Genomic DNA, 26653 nt, shown 5'->3' on the forward strand with positions numbered 1-26653 from the left:
TCGCCGAAGAGGCTCTGCCTGGAACCTGGAGTCCTTTCAGATTACGCCTGGATAACGCAGATCAGGCACAAATGTGGAGAACGTTAGGATCAGTATGTTGAATAGGTCAGGCTCCAAAAACCGAGCAGGAGCAAAAGCACCAAGCTGTGGCCCACTTTTTTTGGTACAATTACATGATGAAAGAACCTGGTTAGGAAGTTGTGCCTGTTTGTGACATGCTATAGCAAAATCCTGGCTTTAAAATGTCAACGTACTAAAAATATTGCTGGAGAGCAATTTCAAGATAAACCTGCCTTGGCAAGCTGTCGTTAACCATGCCAATGTGTGCAGAAGCCGAGTAAATAAAACAAACACATGGGAGCATAATGAGTCAAAGTGAATAATGCAGAATAGCTTGAGAGTGAGGTGTGTTTTTCCACTGAGCAGAAAGGGCTTGTCTCTGGTGATCTCTGTAACCCCTCCCAGAGTAAATTGCCTGCATGTTTAGCATTGCGGCACACAAATTGTTTTGGAAAGGGTGCGGCGTTGGATTTTCTGACTGGTCAGTGCAGACCAAATGTGCTTGGGACACGGAGGCGAGGACAGAAGGGAAAGCAACGTGCCGAGGGCTCCCGCCAAAAGGAGGAGGAAAAAAAAAAAAAAACACAACAGACCTCAGCACCGACAATAAAGCAGTTGTTCTAAAGCAAGATCCACAAGTTTGACATGAGAGCTTAGGAAATCATGGACAAAAAAAGGAAAGAAAGATTGCCGAAGCCTCAGAGCTCCAAAAAGTAACTTTTCATTTATTATATTAAACAATAACATTTCTCTTATTATATTAAACAATAAGCACATGAGATGGGTTAAAATTAAAATACCTTTCTTTCAATTTGTTATGATAGTCAAGAGATAAATATAACTATGATAATGTACATATTTGGAGATATTAGTCAAATTTAGGTCAACATTGCAGTTTCCACTTTATGTTTCCACCTTTTTTAGGTCATACTAGAGCAAGTCGTATTAACAGGGACACCAAGAAGAGCAGGCTATAATTGTAACAGCAGAAGGAACCATATTCACTAGGAGTCTTCCTTTTATAGTTAAAATTAAAAGGGAAAGGCAGAAGTTGGAGAAATGAAAATTCCATTTTATAACAAATTAGCCTTTATTTATAAAACTTTCAAGTAAAAAGAGCATTATATCAACTGATCAAACAAATGTGTCAATGAATAATAGTTAACATATTTACTCTAAAAATAAATCTTCTATGATTCCACCATACTCCAAGCAAAATTCCTTTCTAAGAAAAGGTGTTGTGGAGTCTACAGAGAGATGCAATGATTGACACACAACAAAAACTTGGCTGTTCCTCTGGTGTAGGAAGATATTTGAACTAGATCGTTATTAGCACAGATAATTCACTTTAACAGAGTTCATACGCAACATTAGGATTAAACAGAAGTGAAATTCCTGAGAGGGAGGAATAAAACGCAGGAGGAGGCAGAAATCAAACTCTGACGTTGGGAAAGCAACATTTCTACTTGGACCAAAATTCCTTGGGCCTTGGTTCTACAGAATAAATACTCTTCTCAATGGAGAAACACTAAAGAAGAAATAGTAACCCCAAAAGGATTATAAGAAGAATCCAAGAAAAGTGCATTATCTTTCAGCATAAGATGACAAAATGATTTCTACAAAATTTCTGACAACAGATTTCACAGACAGGAATTAAAAAAAAAAAAAAAAGTTACAAATTCGGACACGGCTTGGAATTTCCTACACTTTGCGAGCACATTACATGAAACATAATACAGTAAGGACAGATGATCCTCATAGGGCAGAGATTTCATAAGGAAAAATTTGCCAATATAAAAATATTTCATACAGCAGTATTATAGGAGTACTGCTTTTATGAGCATCTGTTTTTATTGCAGAATGACTGGTATGTTTTACAACAAGAGCATTTGACTATGTCTCAGGGAAACCACTTGAGGCAAATGTGAACATACTGGTCTATAAAGGAATAAGCGGGTAATTCAATATCTGTCCTACATGCAAAGTTTGCATGCGTAGGTTCAATGTGAAAAATTATCTGTCTTTCCTGTTTTAACTGTTGTGCCTCGGTGCTGTATGCAATTCATAGTTTTCCATGAGTCATTCCAGCAGTGACGGTACTCCGTATAAAATACACATGTGCCACTATAAAAGCCTACTAAACTCTTTGTGATTGCTCAACGTACTACAGAGTCTAATAATTTATCCAAGAAGAAAGTAGAATCACCTCCATTCTTTCCTCAAAGCCAAGAATGCCATGGATAGTCATTCCTCCTGAAGTAAAAACTAGGTGGAAATGGAGGAAAAACAGAACTGAAATCCAGATGACAATTATGTGCAACCCATATAACTGGAATGAGGCAAGAAAAACATGTTTTCCACCTTAGCATGTGCCTGTTTGATCTGTGTGTGTGTGTTTGGGGCTGGAAGGGGGGTGAGGGGGACAGCTCCTTAAATACAGTATTTTAAAAAGGCGAAAAAAAAGAAAAAAGTGAAATAGAAGCAAATGTAGGAGAAAAATCATTGCCTCAGCCTGAGAAAAAGTTGACATCACATGACCCACACATGCAAGCAGATCAGAAATTAAGTCTACATTTCAAAAAGACACTTGAAAAACTCAAAAGAATGTGAAATCACATCCAGTGCAGATGATACCTACTTTCTGCCAGGTTTCTCTCTCACACTTGGCACAACTAATGAACACAGTTTTTCATGCCAATAAAAGTAATCTTGAAACAAATTTATTAGTAGTAGTCATTCCTCCTTTTTTTTTTTTTTCTTTCACCAGAACTTTGAAATTCTAAGAGCCACGATCTAATCTGTATTTCTGTATAGATTCCATTTCTGTATCCATCTCTCTCTAGAGAATACATACATACACATAAATGTTAATATATAGAATATAAATGCATATTCTACATATTCATTGTATATACACATTTTATGTACAGCACAAGTAACTATATACTAGACATAGTATGTGGACATATATAGTATATACACACACTATTATTACATTATTCAATACACTATATATATATATACACACAAATAATATGGATCTCAATGTACACTGTATATGCATTGTGTATACTCACATTTTATATATCTTGCATTGTACATATTTTATCTGCCCAAATAGCAAAAGGCCTATTTGTGCTTTAAATTTCACTGTTCTGGAGGAAGAATAAGATCAGTATCTTGCAATAAATTTTGTCTTAGAACAAGTGCAGTTATTATACAAAACACTAAGTTACAAGCATAAGGGAAGAATGTGGGCAATCTTCCTTTTTACACTGAAGGAAAACTGTATTAAATACAACAGAGAGAAATCACAGCTAAGTTTTCCTCTACCACAGTGCCTAAAATGTTGAATCAAAAGTGTTTCAGTAAATCTAAAGACACTAGATCTTATACACTGTGCATAGAGGACTTTTGCTTGATCTTCTGTTATTGTCCAAGCAAATAAGGAGAATGAGTCCATAAGGAAACAGGAAAATAATCAGTTCTAACACTATGTGGAATGCTAGATTAATTCACATTTCTGGCTTCCTGCTCAACATCTTGAAAACACCGACTCATTGCCTGAGAAGCATTATAAATTACAATATTTTTCAGCACTGACAAAGCAGCAGAAAGTCTTGTTATGGTACATAACACAGAAAATGAATCAAGCTATTTAGCTCATCCACCCTGTCCCACTGGAGTGACATCATCCGAGTAGTAGTCCAAAAGTGGTTTTCCTTTCTAAAATGGCACTACATATAAATGGTGTTTTATTCTAGCTAAAGAGACACTACAAAGACTCTTGCCCAAGTGAAAATGAAAAGGAGAATCTTACTCATGAATACAATTTGTTTAACTTCACTGAGAATCCTGCACTGCAGCCATTCAATTATGAAAATTGCTCTTTCACAGCAAGTTTCATCTCATGTTAGATATAGACAGACCATGTTTGTTTTCAGAGACTTTGAGTCTTGTAAACCAACAGAAAAGAGAATTCATTGATGTTTTAACACGTTTGATCATTTAAGCTGACATATTTTAGAGAAAAGTTATTTCAATGGAAAGGGAAAGCAAATCAGATTCTGTAAAATTAGAAATCCCACTGCATTCACTGGAAAAAAAAAATCATCAAATGGTTGTTTTGATACTAGAATGCATCTTCTCCCCTTCTGAGGCAAATTAAAGATTCACATTATTTGTAGTACCAGTAGCACAGGAGACACAAAGAAAACAGGGCATTGTGACTCCTAAGACCATTTTGAGATAGGGGTTTTTGGTTTTGTCTTACATATTGCTGCATGTGTAAATGAATGGATGTACACGTGTGTGCACACACACACACAGACATGCACTCACCCATATAGCTAGTCACAAAATCCTGAGACAATCAATGCTATGTTTTAGTGACGTTTCAAAATTGAAAACTACTAATAAGATTAAAATAATCCAATTTGATTGCTATCTCTGTGCAAGGAAAGCATCCAGAATAAGGCAATTACAATAGCATGGGGAAAGATTGCTTTCATTCAATGAACAGGCACTATCATTGTATTTTGAAAAATAAAATTAAGGAAGCAAGGGCATAAAAAATGTAAATGCATGAACGATGACAAAGGAATAGCACGTTTTCCAGAAAATAGAGGAAATGTTACAAGATAATGGCTGCATGTGTAAAAACAAAGAATGTTAAGTACCCGGTTTGTATTCCTACAGAACCAAGGATAGGAAAGCAGATGCACAATAAGGACATTAAAAAAAAAATTGTGCTAGATGCCTACACTATTTAGACATAAAAGTGCAAGGCAAAGACAACTGAAGTCTTAGAATTCCTGTAATTACCAGAAAAGGCATTTTAGTAAGTAAATAATTCACAGATCTATCAGAAGGGCTTTCTATATGACATGGAAAACACGTTGTGTTATCCTTACCAGGTGGAAGTATTGAGTTCTGCAAGTGTATATAAAATCTGTTCCTACTTGGACTTACTACTGCAAGACATATTTAAAAGCCAATCCAGTTCTATAATTTATGCATGACCATGTATTTTGCAAATAAAATCTGTTTGAATTTGGCCTTATTTCAGCTAAAGAATGCTTTATGTGCAACCCCATACTGTAAGATAGATGGAATTAAAGAAACAGAGGTAGAGACTGTCTCACACTATTAGATGGATAACACAAAAAATATGATCTTTGTTCTGGCAAATGGAACAAAAGAGAGTGAAATGACTTGTAGGGGAGAACTCAGCTCAACCTTGCTAAGTTTTAAAGTTGCTTGATTTTACATGAAAGAAGCACTCAAACTTTTACCACAACCCTGTAACCACATTTGCTTATGAGATAAAGCAAGATTTTACCTAGTTATTTAATAGCTAAACCCAATTTACTACAACTGAATTAACTCCTTCTTTTACATCACCTACAATTAAAAGCCAATGCAAATAAGTGTTTAAATAAGGAAAACTACTCTTTCATACAGGTTTCAAATTTGAAATATTTTATACACTTCACTATGCTTGTATTCATCATATATAAATTGCCAGATTCTTTCATAAAAGCCATATATCCTGGATAAAAAGGGAACATCTAATAATGAATTTATACTGAAGATATTGATGTAGATAACATACCCATTACCCTACCATGAATAATTAAACAAATGTAACAAGTGAAAGCTAATTCTATAAATACCATTTTATAATGTCTTCTTTGAAATTCATACTGCAGCCTCAAAAAACAATGGAAGTCAGGTAATAAAAAGCCAGATTCACAAGTTGCAGGTTTCTATATGCAACATTGTCTTCAAGATAAAGAAACTTTGCTTTCGGTATCTTAGGATCATGTGTTAAATTTCTTACAAGCAGTAAATTTTATCTAGAACATATAATACAGCTTATACAGTGTTTCTTGCATATTGCGCACTTGAAAAGCCACACAGAGCCCGGTTTGATTGAACCAGACAGCCTTGTTTAGAGTTGAAGGTGACTAGAATTATTTTCACAACAGAAACCAAGAATTTAGTATTTTATAAAAGCCACGTTTAAAGGATTCACTCGGACAGGGTGGAGCCAAACAAGCTCTAGGAGTTTGGCATATCAGCCTTACTGAGCGCAATAGCCAGCTCAAGGTCTTCTTGTTCTTGTCTCCGCAATCGAGCTAGTCTTTCTTGCTCTGCTTTTTCACTCTCACGCTTTGCCCAAGCCAGCTGCTGTTCTTCATTTCCAAACTAAAAAACGAGAATGGAAAACGAATTAATAAATTTACCAAAAAGCTAGTAGAAAAACACAATGAATCAGACTCATTAAATAATATATGAATCAAGTATACCAAGCTGTCTTAGGGTAGTTCTTCTGGACTAAGACAAAAATTCACTCACTCATTTCCTCACTTCATCCTTTCCTTTATCTCCTTAACGTCTTCCTCCTCCCACCAGAGAACTAACCCATGTGGGCTGCACGTCCCTGCATCCATCTCCCAGTTGTGTATGGATGTGGCCAGAAGACTGGAGCCAAACAAAAACCCCACAAACACAGAAGTTAGTTAGCGGTTTGGGAGCATCACAACCTACATCCATTTTTGAGAATAATAAATGTGTAGCTCTTAGCTGGTTAAACCAAGACTTATTTACTCTTCTGCAAGTCCATGGCAGAGTTTTATTGCAATATTTCCTGCTAAGGGTGAGGGGCTTCAATAATGACTCTGGAGACTCCTGATTTGTGGGAAGATCCACAACTCAATCAAAAGTTAGCGAAGCACTTCTTGCAACTGTTCATAAAATACAGGTTGAGTTTTTTCATAAGATACTAAGGAAATATAACACATTTTAACATTGAGCTTCCAAGCCTGTTTGAGCTTCCCAAAACACTTTAAGCACTATTAAACAAAACAATTCCAAAATTATGGTCTCGTATTACCGTCAAACTTTGCATAAGTTTGTTTGGTCAAACCTTCTACATAAAGTACTATAAAATATTTAAATAATAACAATTTAAATCTAAAATACAATCTGTTAGTGTTTAATTTTAGCATCCACCAAAGAGGATGATGTTTGCAGAAGCGTTGGCAGAGGTGCACACAAATGTTTGCATTGTATCCCACTTCTAAAATTTGCTTTGTTCTATCTTTTTTTAAATGTTCAGGAAAATCTGTTTCTTTTTTTTTTTCCCCTCTTTTTTTCTCCCAGGAGAGAGAACTACACAGAACGTATAGTTTTAATTTCAGCTGAATTTACACTGCAAAACTGCCCTCTGGACCTCAACATAGTAACTCTGAACACAGCAAAACAGGCCACAGCACCAGCTGGCACGGCTACTCCTTCCCAGACAAGCTTGAAATACTGAATTTTAAATGCAGCTTTAAGTAATAGACCTATGCCTAGCTGCATATGCACTACATGAACGCCCCCACCTTTGCCTTTTCCATTCTGCATTGTATCTGTAATTCATATTTTAAATAAATGCATCTATTTGTATTTGTTTAAAACCAAGTCCAATTTGCATTTACTAAAGTTAAATCATGTTTCATCTGTATGCTTCTGTATGCTCACACTTCCTCATTTTATTTCTCACAATACCTGCAAAATCATGATAATTTGATGCAAAGCTACTTCTAAAGCTACTTTTTTCAAACAATACCTCTGCTTACAGCACCACTAAAACTTCTCTGAGAACCTTTGCACTCAATGTTATTGACATACAACAGAAGAACCACACATTTAATATCTTAAAATGAAGAAATCCTATCATTACTTCTTTAAGTATTTCCAGGGAGCAGCTGAAAGGCAAGATTTAAGTGCTAACTAGAATTTTAAATAGAATTTTAAATAGATTTTTTTTCAAGATATAGTGAAGACAGGCTCAAATAGAAGCAGGACTTTTCCATGTATTCCAAGGATTCAAAAAGAATATCTTATAGCTAGGACCAAGAATAACAGTTATTATTTTCAGTGTTTTCAGAAATCCAATAAGCTTTGGTCAAACATTCTGGGGTGCCTTTTTTTCTTTAATGTTGAGAGAATAGATTTACGTATACAGCTTGTATCTTCAGATAAATCTTCCAAAGCTTATGACAGTCCAACTTAGGACTTGTGTACAATACGTAACTTATTTTTGTAGATAGAAAGGGCTGAGTACCAAAAAAAAAAAAAAAAAAGTTGGAAACAAATCTGTATGTGCCTTATTGCAAAGAGTTGGCATGAAGTAAAATTTTCAGGAGCATAACTGACCATTAGATAGTGAAACAATTCATTCTGGCCATTGATTCTTGCACAGATGGCCTATAAAAAGGTCATGCAACTCAGTTACACATCATTTAAAACAATAACATTTTTTTTGGATATGTCTAGGTTTCAAGAAATCTATAAATTTGTATCACTTATGTGTCATTTCATAAAAACATATCTTTTTTTCAAAAGTACACTCAGACCCAATGCATAAATGAAGAAAACAGCAGGTTCTGCAGCAAAACTAATGACATACAAAAAAAGCTATGCTGCCTTGTATTTGATAAATTACCAGCTTATGTTAAGAGAAAGAAATCATCTTGGTTCTAAGCACTGTTTTTTCAAAATTTAAATGTTTTCTTTGCATTAATAGATTGTTTTTCTTGTTATTCTGTAAATTGAAGCTGGAAACTAGAAATACTTGAAACACGAGCTACCAAAATATTTTGGTTTGTTCCAAAGAGTCATATTCAATGCCAGTAAAGAAGTTAAGAATGCAACGAGAATACACTTGAACTCTGGGTGCATGATTTGGCCAACATCTCAAAAATAAAAAAAATAAAAAAACATATTTTCTAGAGTGCTACTAAAAATTAGTGAAGGTCCTCATGTTATTCATTTGCAACAGTAAAGAATTCCAATTAAAAGTCAAGTTAATCAATTATTCAAACCTACATTATTCTAAGAATCTGTTCTCAGGTTCCATTGACTCAAGCTGTATGTCAAAGTAACTTCTGCAAGTAAAATTGCTTTTAATTTCCTTTATGAGCAAAATTTCCCAAAGAATAGGAGAAGACAAGCACATCTTTCCTGATTACGAGGCAACTAGTACACTTAAGACTTTATACAGAAGGATTAAGAATTATCAGGTGTAGCGGAATAATCGTGTTATAGGCAAGCAAAAAAAAAAAAAAAAAAGAAATGCTGAAAAGAACCAGGAAACCCATCTCTTCTCAAATTGTTAACATTTTTTGTTGTTCTTACAGGAGTAGAAAGCAACTCACAAAATAAATTAAAATTTAATTTTATTGGATGAAGTGCCACCTAACAATAGTTAGAAGTGGCTGCTGCTCAAGATCTCTTTTCCTAATTTTGCCTCATCTTTTCTCAGTTTTCAGTTACTCTCACCTCCTGGAAACTTGATGGCACAGAGAATTAAACACTAGAGCACCCATTGGGACAGTGATCAGAGATTTTGGTTAATCATTTGATGCAATCCATCAGTGTAAGCCACTTTTTTAACTTAAGAAATGCAGTCTGTAAATAAGACAACAATAGCTGGGAAACAGTCATTCCATTCCATTCAAGGATGAAACTAGGTGGTGTTCAAGAAATTTCAGATAAAGCAAGTTTTGCGTCTTATTTTTATTAAGAATGTCACCATTTTGTATACAATCACAGAATTTAACTGTGCACCAAATTCAACAGGCTAATACTAACTGTGGTAAAGCATACATAATATCTTCATCTTTGACATCTCCAGTATCATAGATAAATTAAAGCACTGAGGCCAGCTAGAAGTATGCATAGATGACCTCGACTAACAATATAAAATAGAAAAGTGATACACATTTACTAGTAACTAATAATCAGGGGAAAACATTTAAAAAATCAGCAACCTGACAGGTTCAGCTTAAAGATCTCCACTTGCTGAACACTGAACTGCGTTCATCAGAGTTGAGTGACAGATTAAGCTGGCAATTTCACTGCGTGGCAACGTGACAGAAAAAACACATGAAAGAAGGAAGAAGCCTGAAGCTGTGGATAGAACAGATTTCTACCTACGTGTGGAAGCATAAGAACCACGCTACTACTATATTTACATTGATTTCCAATTCAATAACATACCTGCCAGCACTTAAAACAAAGCCAGGCTTTTAGAAACCTGGATATATTTAATGAACAAGTACTTGGCTTTGCCTTCTGATACTGTCTTTTGGAGTGCAAAATGGATGCTTCTGTATTGGTTCTACAAAACAATCGTTTTCTTTGTCTAACAAGGGCTTTTCTACAATACCAGTAACTGGAACAAAATTCAACAGCTAAATTTTCAATCTCTGTCTCGTTTACGTATCCTTAGCATCACATTCCATTGTATACAGCAAACATTGTGACAGGATTGTCAGAACTTTTTTCACAACAAATACAAATATTTTAGGGAACCTTTCCCTTTAAGGATTCACTTCTCAGGATATGGTGAAATTGCTATATAAATGTCTCCAACAATTATTTTTTGAATCTTTACATCATTGGCTCCCCAAAACCAGTTTACAGAATAGCCTCCATGCAACAAAAACAATACACAGATTCTGCTACAAAGAATTTGTGAGTAAAGGCACACTGTACTAAAATAATTTAAATGCAAATAAACCCTTCAAAATTTAGTATGAAACTTGAAACTCCTTTTTTATTGAAATAATACCTTTTTATTACAGAAATATTAATACAAAAACAATGAGGACAGCATGAAGGTACTAAGAGACAGAAGTCAGTGAACAGTAGGTTTGCAGTTAAAACAAAAACCCAATAGATTGCTGCAAGCAGAGCAGAAAGTGGTTTGCTCAGAGACAATGAACTTAACTTACAGAGCTGAAGTCTGCAAACCCCAAGGAAGAGTCTTTAGAAGTTTTACTTGAAGAGGAGGGAGCAAATGGATCTTTTCCACTAAATGGGTCCCCAAACCCCTTTTTACTCTGAAACGGGTCACTGCTGTCAGCCCCAAATGGCTGGAATGGATCATGGGGCTTGGGAAAATCTGAAGACCCAAGGTGGCTTACAGGAGTACTTTTACCTGGAAAGTTTAGGGAAAAAAAAAAGGAGAAAAAAAGAGAAGTTACTTACCATGGACAATGCAAACCCCTTAAATAGGAAACTTGTGATGCAATTTAGCATCATCCATTTTTCCTGGGGGTAGTTTAAAACTTAACCAAATACAATGCTATTCATTTCTCAATACAAATCATCTGAAATAGTTGGTTTAATTGATTATATTTCTTACAAATACTCCATATTAATACAATCAAGGTTTTAAATTATAAAACCCAACGTAAAGACATTTGATCAGAAAAAAATTGACAAGCAGGACTTTAGTTCAATTTCCAGGATTAGAGACATTTCAGATTGTTTGGGATAATATAAAAGACAAAATATTTGGAAACATATTACTGAAGGTAAGTGATTAATCATGTTAAATAGAACAAAATAGTTACTTATCTGTGACTTTACAGAATGCATGCTTTTTTTTTTTTTTTTCCTGGAACTGGTTTATACTTGTACCACTATGTGCAACGGAAAATAGCGTGATGAAGAAATCACCTTGTTCTGGGGTGCTTGCTGTGCAACCCAGTTTCTGTAGGTGACTTCTTGTTCTTATACTCTACCCCAGTAACAGATGCAATCACAGGAGCTGTTGTGTATGCTCATGAATCATGGTTGTAAACTTTGGTTGTTGCAATTAGAACCTCAATGGTTACTTTTAAAACCCCCTTGAAAAAACTATTTTGTTAGGTCAAATAACTAAACAGAAAAATGTAATTCTTCCCCTCTTTTTTTTTTTTTTTTAAAAAAAAAAAAGGTCAGTCATGATGATAATGCACACTTGACAAATGTTAAAGGAAAACCTGGAAACATTTTTAAAAGAAAATGTATTTACAACTTCTCACATTACCTGAATTACATACCTTATTTACATTCATAAAACTATTTTTAAAGCTTCCAATTGTCTGAATTAGAATTTAATAGGAAACTTATAATTTACTCACATCATGGCACACATACCAGAGTACGTACTTGCCATGTTTAAGACATAGCCTGCTATCTTTTAAGAAAGTATTTCCAGTCAGTGGCAGGTGCTCATAAACATTATAAGCTGCGTACATCAAGCAGAATTTGCCTGAATCTGTGGCAATCCTCCTTCGTCAAAGAGGAAGAAATAAAAGATCAGCAGACTTGCACTAAATAAATAACCCATCCAGCAGCCTGCCTCCACCTGCCATTAAATCCCTCAGCCTCCCCTATCGCAGAGGCCACCCAAAGGCCCACCTTCCTGCGGTCAGCCTGCAGGACGTACAGAATCAGAGAATGGCCTGGGTTGAAAAGGACCTTAAATATCATCTAGTTTCAACCCACCTGCTCTGAGAAGGGTTGCCAACCACTAGAGCAGGCTGCCCAGAGCCGCATCCAGCCTGCCCTTGAATGCCTCCAGGGATGGGGCATCCACAACCTCTCTGGGCAACCTGTTCCAGTGCCTCACCGCCCTCTGAGTGAAAAACTTTCTCCTAATTTCTAACCTAAATCTCCCCTGACTTAGTTTAAGACCATTTCCCCTTGTCCGTCACTATCAACGCATGTAAACAGGCGTTCTCCCTCCCGTTTATACACTCCCTTCAAGTAGTGGAAGGCTGCAATGAGGTCTCCCCAGAGCCTGCTCTTCTCCAAGCTAAACAGACCCAGTTCCCTCAACCTTCCTGCACAGGAGAGGTTCTCCAGCCCTCTGAACATCTTAATGGCCCTTCTCTGCACCTGTTGCAAGAGCTCCACATCCTTCTTGTGCTGCCCTCACCATCAGCAGGCTCCGCACAGTGTTGGTGGCACCTCCTGAAGGACTGCAGGGGCTTTGTGGTCCTCAGCCTTGGTCAGGAGGAACCGAGCAGACTCTTACCTCAGCAGCACTACCACCATCCCTGCTTTCCACTGAGAAGGCATTCTATGGATATTTAATGCCTATGAATAAGCCAATGGGAAAAATGGGAAACGAGAGCAAGAGGTGCAAATTTCCTTTTCAGTCTCAGGTAGGACCGCATCAAGTTGCTCGATATCCTGAGTTGGAAAGGACCCATGAGGCTCATCAATACCAATTTCTGACTCCACACAGGGCAAGCTAAATGTTTTACCATTTAAGAATGTCATCCAGATGCTTCTTGAACACAACTGATCACAACTTGCTGATCAGCGACAAAATCTTAGAACATTACATGCAGGCATTCATCATACTGGAATCTATATGCAAAAACGATGTGCCCTATACAGGGAAAATTATTTTTTCCACTCAAGTTGGGCCTCAAATTGAATATGGCAACCACTTGTTGGCACTGTGCATCACAGAAAATGCAAAGCAAGTTAGGAAAGCCCTCAGGAGAACAAGCATACAGAAAGAGGTGTAGGAAACAAGACACGTGCAGCAGGAGACATAACTGGGTTTGTTTAGTCTTAAGAATATTCAGGGGGAACCTGATCATAGTCTTGGCTGCAAATCGAACACCAAGAAAGACTAATAGATTTAGACATTATGAAGACAGATTTATATTAGACAATTGCTAAAATTTCTACAAAACTTAAGAATACTCAAGACTACTTCGGGAATTTGCTGCATACCCAAGGGGTTCAAGAAACAGTATCTAGAAAGCAAGCTGGTTGTGCTGCCTTGAAGCTGGAGGATGGACGAGCTCCTAAATGGTCACTCCACTACTATTTTCCATGGGGAATTTTCCAACTATAATTTTCCAACTAATTTTCCATTATTTTCCAACTATATGTGGGGCTTCTAAAAGACAAGCAGATCACACCAAAGATTTTTCCTTCATGGAAGGAAGTGACCAAAACATACAGGAAATACCAGCGGCATTTGCTCTCCCCACAAGCCTGGACCATCCTTCACCAGCGTTTCCATCTGCCTTTGTAGAGGCCATGTTTTGTTCACTGGAAATGTTTTACTGCGTTGACATCCCACTCATCTCCATCAGATCTCACCTACTGACACATCTATGCAATGTAAGGAACAAACCTGGCAAAAGATGATCAACTCAGCATTTTTTTGAATGTCATTCTGCAGATAAAGGAGCAAATCATTTTTTAAATTACAGAGAGAATTAAAGCATCTGTATTTCTATTTTTAGGTTAAGGCAAAACAAGAGCCTACATTTTTTTTCTTGTTCCCCTACTGCCAGATATAGCAAACAAATTCTCTCCACCCTGTATTGTTCCAAACCAGGTTTGATGGACAGAGGAAAGACTGCTCCATTTTAAGCTGCTCCTTTCAGAGGTTAAATCTTCTGTTGCTGAAACCACTTTGTGGAATTGGTGACTGTTAATACGAATGCAGGTTTTGCAACGTATTTGCTCAGCAAACCTGTTTTTTTCTAGGTGGCCTGTTTAATGTTTTTGCACAAAGTCCCTAGTGGTTTCAGAACATAAACAGAGAGCATTAGGGGTTTCTTGTGCTTCATCTTCAGGACAGATCAAAAAAGAACAACTTGGCTGTAGAGGAAATGTCACCGTGAATACCAGAGTTACTGCTAATAACATAGAAAATGTTCATTTTATGTTCTGAGTGCCATTTTCTTTACTTCTGTATGTAGAAGAACAGAAGAGGATTTTAATGCTGTTATTTTGAAGAAAAGCAGAAAGAGGGCAACCTTTATGAAACCTAGGTTACTTTTTGCAGAGAAATTTAAGGGCAGCGCCCTCATGGAGAAGCCAATCCTAGCACTTGCAACAGATTCCGCAACGAGTCCTCTTTTGCTCCACTCTGTATCCTGCTTATAGCCTGTTCTATCCCGCCATACTCAGCAAACATGGTTTCGAAGGCCTGGCAGAAGTTTGTTTGGTTTTAGATGTTCAAATTTACTTATTTATTGGCCACAAATTAGTAATAATGACACCAGAGTTCTCTTATGACACATCCTTGCTGGCTTACCCCAAGTGTGAATCCCCCAATGCAATAAGTATGTATTTAAATAAAACTTTTGTATTTCTATGTTTAGCATGTCAAGGATGTGGGTGAAGTAGTTCTATAACATAAAGGAAAAATACAAAAATCATATTTAAAAAAATCACCAACCGAACTGAAGGATGTTTGTAAAATCCTAAGATAGCAAAATGTACTATCAGTAGTTACTGAGGTGCCATTAATCTTATGTATACTGGTGACTAAAAATACTACATTTTATAACGATACTGCTTAACATTTTTGAGGTATAGTAATATGAAAGCAGAGGCAAACAGTTGTAACCCTTACTTATTTGATTTTTCTGCTAATAGTTTCAGGGAAAAAAAGTTTAGAAAAAAGCAAAACAGGTCCTATTCTGAAACCACAGCAGTTTCAGCAGTTACCCAAGTGGTGCACCCAAACCACACCGAGGACTCACTTCAGCAAAAAGAGATGATGAACAAAATGGTTTACCACAGCAAATGCTGTTAACTTATAGTGAACTCCACCCATGTGAAGGGTTTATCTAATTTCATACCCCACAGCAAACTTCAGGGTTGAGATCTATAGTTCAAGGCAAATATAATCTCACTGGTAGGATGCAATTACAGAATTTGACAATTTGACTTATTGCATTACAAGATATTTCCAGTGAAACAATGAAACCTTTAGAGTTGTCACTATATTCCATGTTTCAAGGATGATCCTAGCTTTTTGCTTAAAAAAGTACCTTCTGTGTTGCAAGAAACAGCACGTTTTCATGTGTTTGAAGACTTGTATTATGCATGCCGACAAACATGGCAGAGGTGAGATGATATGGCTTTAAACTTTCACTACACAGGTACTCCTTTCCAGGAAACGTTCTAAAGTGAAAAATATGCTGTAAGAAGTCAGAGTCATGTTATGTACGATAGGTAGTGACAGTATGAGTGGAGTCCATACCTGCAATTACATCTGAGCAAGTAATGCCAAGGCTCCTCACACATCTTGTATCTGCCAGAGGAGGTGTTACTCTAGCAAATTTTGAAGACTGTGCAGTGTGTAAGGTGCTTCCCAGCAGAACTCTCCCTTGGCACTTAACCAAATGTATTTATCATTCCTAACTTACTCAGCATGTTTTTTTTTACCATGCTGTTACACTATCCAGCTCTTCCACTGATGTGGAACAAAAGTTTCGTAAACTGTGAGCTTTAGGAACTTACAGAAATATATATATATATTACCAGCTTTCAAAATGTTCTTGAAAGTCCATTAAATCAAAACCAATTTTCTACAGAATACTCAAAGGTATTTGTCCTCAACAGGGGCTATTTTTGCACTGTGTTTCAAACTCAACTGTTTGGCTATCAAGCTGTTTGCACAAAATCATAATATATATTATTAGTAACAGAAAATAAGAATTTTTCCTATGCAAAAAAAAAAAATCAAAACAGATTTGCTTATTATTTCCAAAATTCTCCGCTTTTGCTAGCTAGTAACTCTGAACATCTTAGCTTAAGACAAATATTGTTAAAATTACAGACTTCTGAAAAGGTGAGGTTAGCAGAGGAATCGTTGTATGTTAAGATAACGAACTGTTCTGAAACAGATTCTGAACAACCTATTTCAACAATCGGTACTGAAATATCTTTGCTGCGAGAGATCAGCATAAACAACAGAATCAAAGCGTGAATGGAATTTTTAGTTTGTGGCTAGGGCAGGTGCTCCACCCATGAGTCATTTATCCTAAACAACAAGGGATGCCTGTACTCTAACACAACTGTCAGGTCTTCTAGAAGGTATGAAAAAAAAAAAAAAAGTTTTCCTGTCTGTCACAAACTTTTAGATTGAATTTTTCACAGTCAGCTGCAGATGGGGAAAAAATAAAGGTGAACAGGCACCGTGCTACTCGTGAGTAACCTTGGGGACTCAAGAAGCTCTAAGGAAACAGGTGTGTGGTACCACTTAGAAATAAACAAAGCACTCCTGTGATCATGCAGTGAATAACAGAACTCTGTATTCCCCTTTCGACCAAAAGGTGATCCATATGACTTGAATATGCCCATGCAAATTTAAAAAAAATGTTCAAATGCAAGGGAATTCTTTTAATTATTTTTTCTCTCGTTAAACTGAATGCTCAACTGAGGGCTGTTAATAAGAGGTCAGTGGCCATGTAAACTGGCTGTACTTTTGCATTGCTTTATAGATGAAAACTAAGTCTAAAATTATAAAAACAGTCAAACCATAAAATGCCTTAAGTTTAGAGAAGTGACACACAGAAAAAAGAACTATATTTATCAGAAAGGACATAAAGGGGGAGGAAGCATCAAATACACAGGCAGGCAGCAGCAGAACAGGGCTCTACAAACATTGTCATTCCGAGAGCTGCCTGCCCTGCCCCTCCGATTTGTGCAAGCAAAGCTGTGGCTGACAGCACGAAGGATCTGATCGTGCACAGCGCTGCGAGGCATCTACAATATTTCAGGGGTGCAAATAAAGTTCAACAGTTTGAGTCTAGCTCAACAGCTTCTAGTTTTCAGGGTAGTTCAATAAGATATTAAGATCTTAATAGATCTCTACTAGATCTTGAAGACCCCACCCCTCCTCATTTTTTTAAAGCCATCAGCAGATTTAGATCTCTTTATCTTCCAACTGGCAAGATGAAAAAAAAAAAGTCACATAAGCCAAATCTGACTGATTGAGTCCTAAGTCAGTGGGGCCCTTACAGACTTAATTGCTGGCAACAGCAAAATACTTCTATCAGCTCTGCAATTTGTCATTTGGTAAAAATACTGAACTCTACCACCTTAGTTGGCTAAATTTATGATTAATAATATCATTATGTAATAATGTCTAGTCACTCAAATTAAACACTGGGCAAACCTTTGTGTTGGCACTCAGGTCTCTTGTGACTCCACACAAGCGAGGCATCTCTGAAAGATGAATCATACTTACTAATTCAAGGAAGGCTAGTTAGCCCCCTATTCTGTCTTCTCAAGGTTTTTTTCCGTATTTTGACATTTCAAAAAACACTGCCTGTCAAAAAAGCCATGTGAGAACGGAATCGAAGTCCTTAACTTGAAGATAGAGGTGTTAACCACTAACCTCTGAAATGCCAATTTATAAATTCAGTTTCCATAATACATCAAAGCTACCAAGAATAAATGGATTAAAAAAAAAGACAAAGTTATTTGATGAACTGACTGTGTGCAGTCTGGAATAACAAATTCCCAATACTGCTTATTTTAATCCTTGTATTTCAAATAGCAACTAAGTAAATCCACTAATTTCTTGTTTACACGGGATGAACTCGGTACTTAGTCCTTTGATTATCCAAATTATGATATTTTTCTGCTATCTAAGTTTTTATTGGGAATACCAATACATAATTTTGTTAAGTACATTATCATTGAATAATTATTAATACAACACTCACCACTTCTATTAGTCATTAATATTCAATATATTTTAAATAAACTCTAAGATTTACAAAGAGTGAAAAAGCTGGAGTGGTAAAAACAACTGTTTTTATTAAATAATCACTACAAGAAGAAAACATGCTGAAACTACAATTTCTTCCTGCATTTTTTGGACTTTTATATTCTTTCAAGGTTAAAAAGGTCAAAACCACTATAAGCGAGCAATAAAAATTTAGAAGAGGTTGAAGGTTACACACTGGTTAGTGGTGAAGGTTCTTCCACTAATATCACTGGTTAACAGTACTGTTATAACCGCAATGTGGAATGCATGGTGCTGCATTTAAAGGAAGTGGGTAAGGGTGGGGCAAATGCAGTAGGTCCCACGATCAAAGCACTAGAGCATTGAATTTTACTTATAACCCAATCACTGACACCCACACAGCAGCTTCCTGTACTTTAAAAAAAAAAAAGAAAAAGAAAAAAAAAATCTGTTTCTCTCTTTTTGTAATCAACAACTTTTACCTAGAAACTAGTTAGCGGTGAACTCTGACTGATTTCAATCTGCAGCTCATGGCAGAAAACATAATTGTTAATCTGTGAGAACCTGCATAGACCATTTTAACTGCCAGGTTTCAGTGTATCGTCTCTTTCTGACTATTTATTCTTAATTACACAACTGTTCTCTAAAACCCAAGAACTAGTATAAAAAAAAATACAAAATGACCAGAAGTTCTATAGTGCTAAATAGCACACAGAACGCTTTAAATCAGAAAATAAAATATATTTATAAATCTACGCGACTTCACTTGTTTGTTAGGACAGCTTTAGAAAATAATTTGCACTGGAATTTAGATCCCTGTCACATTTTGCTTAAGTACTTCAATATACACTATTATTTTTCTTAATATAAGTAGCAATCAACGTTGCCTTGTTTTCATTTAATAAGCCAGGGAGAAGACAAATACAAAGCTCATGATGCAAAGCACAGACCTACTTCTATCTGCATAACCTTTTTGTGCTTTTTGAGCATTATTAAAAATACAGCCTCAATAAATAGAGGAAAAACTTTCACGTCTCTCAGAAGAAACCTTCAAGTTGTCCCGTACCACCTGGTGAACATCAAATTAAGTCAGCCAAGTCCCAGGGGAGCTGTGCTGAACCTAATGTCCGTCAGGAACCTCATGGACTATGAATGCATTCCTGAAGAAAAAGAACATGCACATACTCCTTGGGGGATTTTTATTAGAACAGTCTGGTCAGAGTAGCTGAAGAGCTTTTTCTTAGCTGATCTTCCTCAGCCTGAAAAGAATCTTAAACCAGGTAGGGGACAAAGATACCGATTTTTCAAATCTTCACGCATAACAAAGGGGTGTTGGAGCTTTGACATACACCTTGCATCTAGGCTCGTTGCTTCTAAAATACTTCTTGTCATTCTTTGTTTTGACTCACTGATTCATTAACCTTCCTCCAACTCTCTTTAAAGACTGCACTTTAAATAGTTATGTGGAAAAAAAAAAAGTTAACCAGAAAAACAAACATATGGTGCTTTCTCTTGGATCAAACAAGGATCAGTTTAAGACGGAGAAACATCTGAAAGATCTTGAAGACTTTGGTTTGAAAAGAAGAGAATAAAAAAGGAGGAAAGTGATTTATGAAGAACAGAACAACTATAAGCCTGAGAGTTGGCCTAAGATACAACTTTTTTAACTTTAACAATCTCATGATTGTTATCCCCTCTCCTAACCTTAGTTTTTGAGAAGGGAAAGATACAGATCTCAAGGGCGTCTAATCCATGCCACACAGTAAGTGTTTGCCTATCCTTGCCAGATAATAACAACCACAGACAGCTGTGAACAGAAATGCCTGCTAACACAGCCATCAGATCATTGCTGCTTGTCATCTTCCAAACTTCAAAAAAAAAACAAAACAAAACACCAGCAAGTACAAAAACAGAAAAACAAAAAGAAAAAAAAAAAAAGAAAAGCAACGAATCTTTCAGTTTATAGGTCATGATTTATATGGTGAAACAATGATTGCCCATTGCAACCCTGCTACAGGCAAAGCTGCCATAACTGAGAAATTCCCTTAAGTACAACATGAAAAGCATCTCCAGAGCTCATATTTGAAAGCAGCTATCTGAACTGCACATTCCTTTTGCAGGTTTCTGCAGGTACACCTGAAGGCCCTTTGATCTGACCTTCACCAGAAGAGGCTATGTCTGCCTTGTTTCCCTGTCCCAGTGTTCAGTTCCAAAGGTTAGCTCTGCCTTTGCCTTCGTGAAGAAACCAAACCTGAGCTGCAACTCTTCATTCATCTGGAGAAAACATGGGATGTGTGGGCAAGGAGGGAAACCGTGGCACACTTTGGCCACATCCTGATTGTCCAGAACACTCTGCAATACCTTGACAGCTGGATCAGACAATGCTTGTGTGTCACTTAAGTCCTAATGAACCCTGAATGTTGAAAAGCACTAAATTACAAACTATCCCTGATGGATTTTATTCATTTCCCATATCAACTATTACTTTGGGAAATCAGGCAGCTTTAAAGCTCTGCAAAAATATTAACTAGTAATTTCTACTTGATTTTTGAGTGTTGAGGGCAAGTAAAGCTTTATGTGAGATCTCTATTGCACCTAAGAAAAAACAAACAAGTCACACAATGAATTTTCAGTATTAAGATCTGATCCTTCAACAAGTTTTACAAAAACAAGCATGAACTGGGACCAGAAAGGCAACCTATAGATTTGTCTGTTAATAACTAACGTTTATCCATCTTTCAGCAAGATGTTTATCACATACTTTTTTTTTTTTCTTAATTAAACAGACCAATGAGAAAGGTAAGAAACAACGGAAGTTTCTTTTCTGTTGTTTGTTTTCTGAACAGTGTTCCCATTTCTAACACATATTTGTATGCTTCTATCTCTTGTTTGAATCGCAGTATATTACTATAAAATTTCTCATGCTCTAAGTAACCACTGAAGATTGCTTTAGTGTGGAAGGAAGGGAGGAGTATAACTGCATAAGCACATGAGGCTCGTTTGCTTTTAAAAAAAACCTGCTTTGTTTCCTCCTCAGTCTATTTTATCATAACAACATTTGCTTTTGGTAGAGCAGCGGAACCTTAAAAATATTGTGTCTCCCAATGAAAGGGAGAAGTACACATTTAAACAAATTTTTGAAAAGACGGATTAAAGGCTGAGTGCACACAACTAAATTCAAAACAAATTATTAAAGCTAAATGTCCAAAATTCTTCAATATGCACAAAAAGGTTGAAAAGAGGCAAATACTACAATGAAAAGTATGTAGGTGAGTCAATTCTACGGAATGTATTGCCCATTTTTGCTGCTAGTATAACACTCTATTTGCTAGGAATAATCATGTTTCAAACAAAAAATAGAAAGAAACCACATGAAAGAGATAATACAGGTGTATTTAGTACTTGACTCTTTCAACTCTATGGAGGCCCTTTAAACACTAAATTGTTTTATGCAGACATTTCCTAAAAAGAAAAAGATGGTCACTTACACACCTCCCTTGAAAACCAAAGAAAGAAAGAAAAAAAAGCACCATCTGTGATGGCAAGTAAGATTACCTTCAGCTTTTATACTTCTGCTTCTACTGACATGTGTCTTATCTCTTGACATTTGTTGACATCACATATTATATCTTTTTCAAACTACTAAATACCCTCCAGTACCTCTAAGTGGGAAATACTTACACAAAGCAAGCATGGAACAGACTGCTTCAAGAACTTTTCCATAATCCTAGAGCATTTTCTGGCAAATTTTCATCAATACTCACCTACATAGAACCTCATCATTCGACTTCAAGGTTTTAGTGTGCATCATAATCTTTTGAGGAATAAAGTCATAGTAATAGGAACAAATTAATGCTGCTGCAATGGTCTGCTTGTAACTCCGTTCTATTAAACAGTATTTTCCAAACCTGGGAACAATCTATGGGACACCCCTGTGACAGAACCGTTTCATGTTATCCAAGGAGCTAATTCTAGCACAGCTGGTTTGCAAAATCAGTCAGAACAACAATACCTGTTATAAACAGGATGAGAGCAGAGTGCATGTTTTTCTCCAAAACACAACTGCATAAAGGCAGACAATGTATGACTGTTAGACCAGTAGAAAGGTAGACAAAACCTTCCAAATTCTAGACGTTGACCCCCATGTTTGGTGTAAACTTATGTGCCTATTCAAATGAAGAAACCTGAACTTTTTTTTTTTTCTCTTCTTCCCTTTTTTTTTTTTTTTGGAAGCCAACTAAATTTTCACTGCTAATATTAACTGAACTACATCACTGCTGTTAAAAGTAGACTTGAAACTAACAGTTCTAAAGTGGCTTCAGTTCTTCAAAAAGTTTCACTGGTATCTGAATGTTTTGACAAATCAGCTCTAGGAGTGAAAACAACTTGAAGTTGAATCTCCAATCAGTTCCAGAGTTCCAGTCTTTTTTTCTTTTTTTTTTTTGACAATTCCTGTCAATTTACTGATAATCTCATACCTTCCTCCATGGTTGAAATATGAGATAGAAGACTGTCAACTTGTCCTTACTTCCAAGAATACACAGTAAATTGGGGGAGCTGGTTATTAAGAAAGAAGACCTCCTTACCACTGGGTGGCTTGGGCCGTGGAGGGACATTTTTCTTCGGTGGTAATGCTGGTGTGTCTGATTTGCTTTTGAAAGGGTCATCTGAGAATCCCATCCCTCCAAAAGAGGAGGTGAACGGGTCTGAAGCTACTGACTACAACAGAGAAAAAACATAAAAGAAAAAAAGAGCGTAAGCACATTGCAGAAAATCTGGTGTATCACAGAGGCTACAAGTTAACTCGTGGAAAAACATTAACTTTAATTATGTAGGTCTGACCTCATTTTTTATGTCACTAGCATAAGATACAAACATCCACTGTCATAGGTACTAGGATTTCATTAACACTAAATGATATTTACACTCTTAATCACTTAAGTACTTCTAGAACTTTTACTCCTAGCAAAAAGCTGATAAGAAAAATAAAAGGAAGTAAAATTCTATTTTTATTAGTTGGCAATGAACAGTCATACTGCAGTGTGGCCTTCACTCTGTGATAAGCAGAGCGATGAAACAAAGTAGTAACTGGAAAAACATGGTAGCTTGCAGAACGGACACCCTTTTCCCAAGTTTTTCTTAAGTTACACATGCTTTTTTTTTGTTGTTGTTTTGTAAAAGTTCAGGGAAAATTCTAAAACTTTATCATTTTATATTCATCTAGCTTTTGCAAAGGACTCTACTAGTGATTTAAAAAGGCACAAAAAACTACGCTGTGCAGGAAAGTTTATCATACCGAAATGAAAAAGAGGAGCTTTGTAGGGAAACCTAAGGCTCAGTCAGAGCTTCACTAAAGCTTCCAATTCAAGCCAAACACCAGAAAAGGTAAAGACTGCTGCCACCTAGTGGGGAGCTAAAAATCCCACTAAACAGTAAGAAAAGTTAGGAAAAAAATACAAAATGTTTAATTAGCCAAAAAGGCAATACATTTTCTAGCAAACATTTACTCTACAATGTTCAAGTGTTATTGTGGTACAAAATGTAAAAAGTTAGGCAACTGTAACTACAAGTCTGCCTCAAAAAAATATCAGCAGAATGACTATACAGACAAGAAGGTAAGACAGTTCCATTTAGAATACCCTATATACCCTGTTTATAACAATAAACCAAGAAATAGCAATTCTGTGCAAAACTGTGAAACGTAAGCACACAATATTTTCCACCCTCCCCTGGTTTCCTAAACTCAGGGAGAAGTTCAAGAACAAGTTAGAATATAATGAAAGATGCAGCATCCAAGCGAATCTCAGAACTTAGCAATGTATTGCTTGGCCCAAACTTCCTTTATCTGGAACAACTACCCCTACTTACAGGTTCTTTCTTTTGCTCCACTGGTATTTGAAAATGTATGTGAAAAACTGATTCCCTCCCCGCTTGAATCTACTGGTCTTGGTAAGATTTCACCATACCCGAGACAGATGAATAATGTTTTTCTAAGTACTTAGACTCATCAGAATAAAAGCAGAAGAAACATGGCAGCTCAAAAAACACAATCTTATCACACCCTTCAAACAAAAAATACATTTTTTATTTTAAAGAACATTTGCTTTCCTTGTAACCTTTACCTTTGACATCTGACTGAAGTCTGCAAATCCCTCCCCACTACTGAAAGTGCCACTTCCAAATGGATCCAATGTACCAAATGGATCTGAAATGGATGCAGAAAAAAAAATATTTAAAATAATACATAAGAATTCTGAATAACTTGTTGCCAATAAGGTATGAAACTGTGTAGGTGATTAAACACTTGCATTTTACCCTGCTAAGTGATGTTAAGAAAAAATTGCACAGAGCAATAGTTTTCTATCAGTTGTTTGAAAGAAAAAAACAAAAGCCAAGTATGTAGTTAACGTGAGGGCTTTATCTTCACCAAACATAGTAAGAGCACAATGGTATTTACCACCAGTTCACAATATACTTTGTTTATTCTCAACTTTAACATTTGTTTTTTTTCATTCATAAAGAAATACCTACTTATTCATCTTCACAAGAAAAAATGTTCTTCTTACCTGGACCTTTTGAAGAGACACTGGAAGATGTAAAAGGATCACTGCTTTCAAAAGGGTCAGACTAAATAAGAACAGATATACATAATTATTGTTCAGCTGTACTGTGAATTAGTCTTTCTGTGCAAAGAAAAATCTATTGCTTTAAGACAAATTATTTCCAGTTTCAGATCACTCTACTGTGGACGTGTGAGAGGATGAAATTGAATGAATAGATGAAATATGCAGCATTAATCCATTCGGCTATTCACAGCATTGAACAAAAGTGAGTAAGCTAGGTATCTACAAGCAAAACACATTCAAGTGAAAGTGTATCACACAAATGATATTAGTTCCTAAGGCAAAATAAAAAAATTACACTCAGAATTAGAATCATTGCGTATTCTGAGTTGGAAGGGACCCGCAACGATCATCAAACCCAACTCCTGGCTGCACACAGGACCACCCAAAAAATAAAAATAATAATTAAAAAAATATATATATCAAACCACATGTCTGAGAGCATTGTCCAAATGCTTAATGCTGACAGTCTTGCTGCCATGACCACTTCCCTTGGAAGCCTGTTCCAGCACCCAGTCACCCTCTGTTCAGTTGTTAGTGTTTAGTCTTTAAGCAACAGAGACCGAATATTCAAATCAAACATTTACGTTATCAGTAATTCAGGGACACTGTATATCCCAAACTTCTTTTTAAACAGATGGTGCTTACAGCTGCCCTTCTGCACAGAAAATCTGTTGTTACCTAAGTACAAACCTACAGATTTAAACTAACCTTCCACTGACTGATACTAGTTCTAACTCTTGGGTGGCAATAGTCAATAATGAATTCTGTAAGAGTAGAAAAAAACACCACCAAAACACAACACATACATGCCAGTACAGCTCAAGAACTGTAACTGTGACTATACATTTGACAAACATGTTCTGTGCAGTCCTTCCACTGTATTGGTTCTATAATCCTTTAGCTAGATCAGTTCCTCGATCCCACACACACTATTTGTGACTGCACAAATAGAAGCATTGGTGCAATGGAGGTAATGGTGTGAATGAGTGAACGTTGGAGGTATGAATTTTCAAACAGAAAAAAATACACCCATCTGCATCTTCATAATGAATGCACATCATTATCATGAAACTGAAAAGAGGAACATCCTGATCCCCCAAAAAATCCATACTAATTAAGAATAAAATGAATTGTGTTTTCCTCACTTAAGAGAAAAGTATTTGGTGATATTTCTTTCCTTTTAGCTTGTCAACAGTAAAGAAACCTATTGCATGTGAATTTATAAATTACTGACCTTTGAGGGTAAAGTGGAGGGTTTTGTGAATGGATCTGATGTAAATGGATCGCTCTTCACCTGTTTCTTGAAGAAATCTTCAGGGGCAGAACTACGAAATGGGTCACTTTCCTTAAATGGATCGCCTCCGAATGGATCTAGAAGAAGCATTAAAAGGTAAATAGGGTGTAGCATCTACTAAGCAAAACAACAAAGTGACTCCAAGAAGAACCATCCTACATTTGACCTCACACTAATTATTTTTTCCTTATTAAAACGAACACCAGCAACACTGTAAATCCGACAAATTGCCAGATAGTTAGTAAGTACCCAGTATAGAGAGGAAGTTGTAATGAGTACATATTTTCAGTAAGTAGGGTTACAGACTTCACTTAATGAAAAGTT

The 26653-nt window shown here is 36.3% G+C and overlaps 1 protein-coding gene across 3 annotated transcripts in view; it reads right to left on the reverse strand.

The window, feature by feature from the left end:
• Positions 1–765: 765 nt before the first annotated feature.
• Positions 766–26653, reverse strand: part of EPS15L1 (epidermal growth factor receptor pathway substrate 15 like 1) — a 42492-nt gene continuing 16604 nt past the window's right edge. For all 3 annotated transcript variants that reach the window (XM_084302624.1, XM_084302623.1, XM_084302625.1), the window contains 6 exons: positions 26270–26406; positions 24976–25036; positions 24532–24614; positions 22996–23128; positions 10851–11056; positions 766–6270 (listed from right to left, as the gene is read on the reverse strand). In XM_084302624.1, coding sequence (XP_084158750.1) covers positions 6124–6270; positions 10851–11056; positions 22996–23128; positions 24532–24614; positions 24976–25036; positions 26270–26406 — 767 coding nt within the window. In that variant the 3' untranslated portion in view covers positions 766–6123. The remainder of the gene's footprint in view (positions 6271–10850; positions 11057–22995; positions 23129–24531; positions 24615–24975; positions 25037–26269; positions 26407–26653) is intronic.

The sequence above is a fragment of the Netta rufina genome, assembly GCF_964035555.1.
Source record: "Netta rufina genome assembly, chromosome: 28".
NCBI classification, from domain to species: domain Eukaryota; kingdom Metazoa; phylum Chordata; class Aves; order Anseriformes; family Anatidae; genus Netta; species Netta rufina.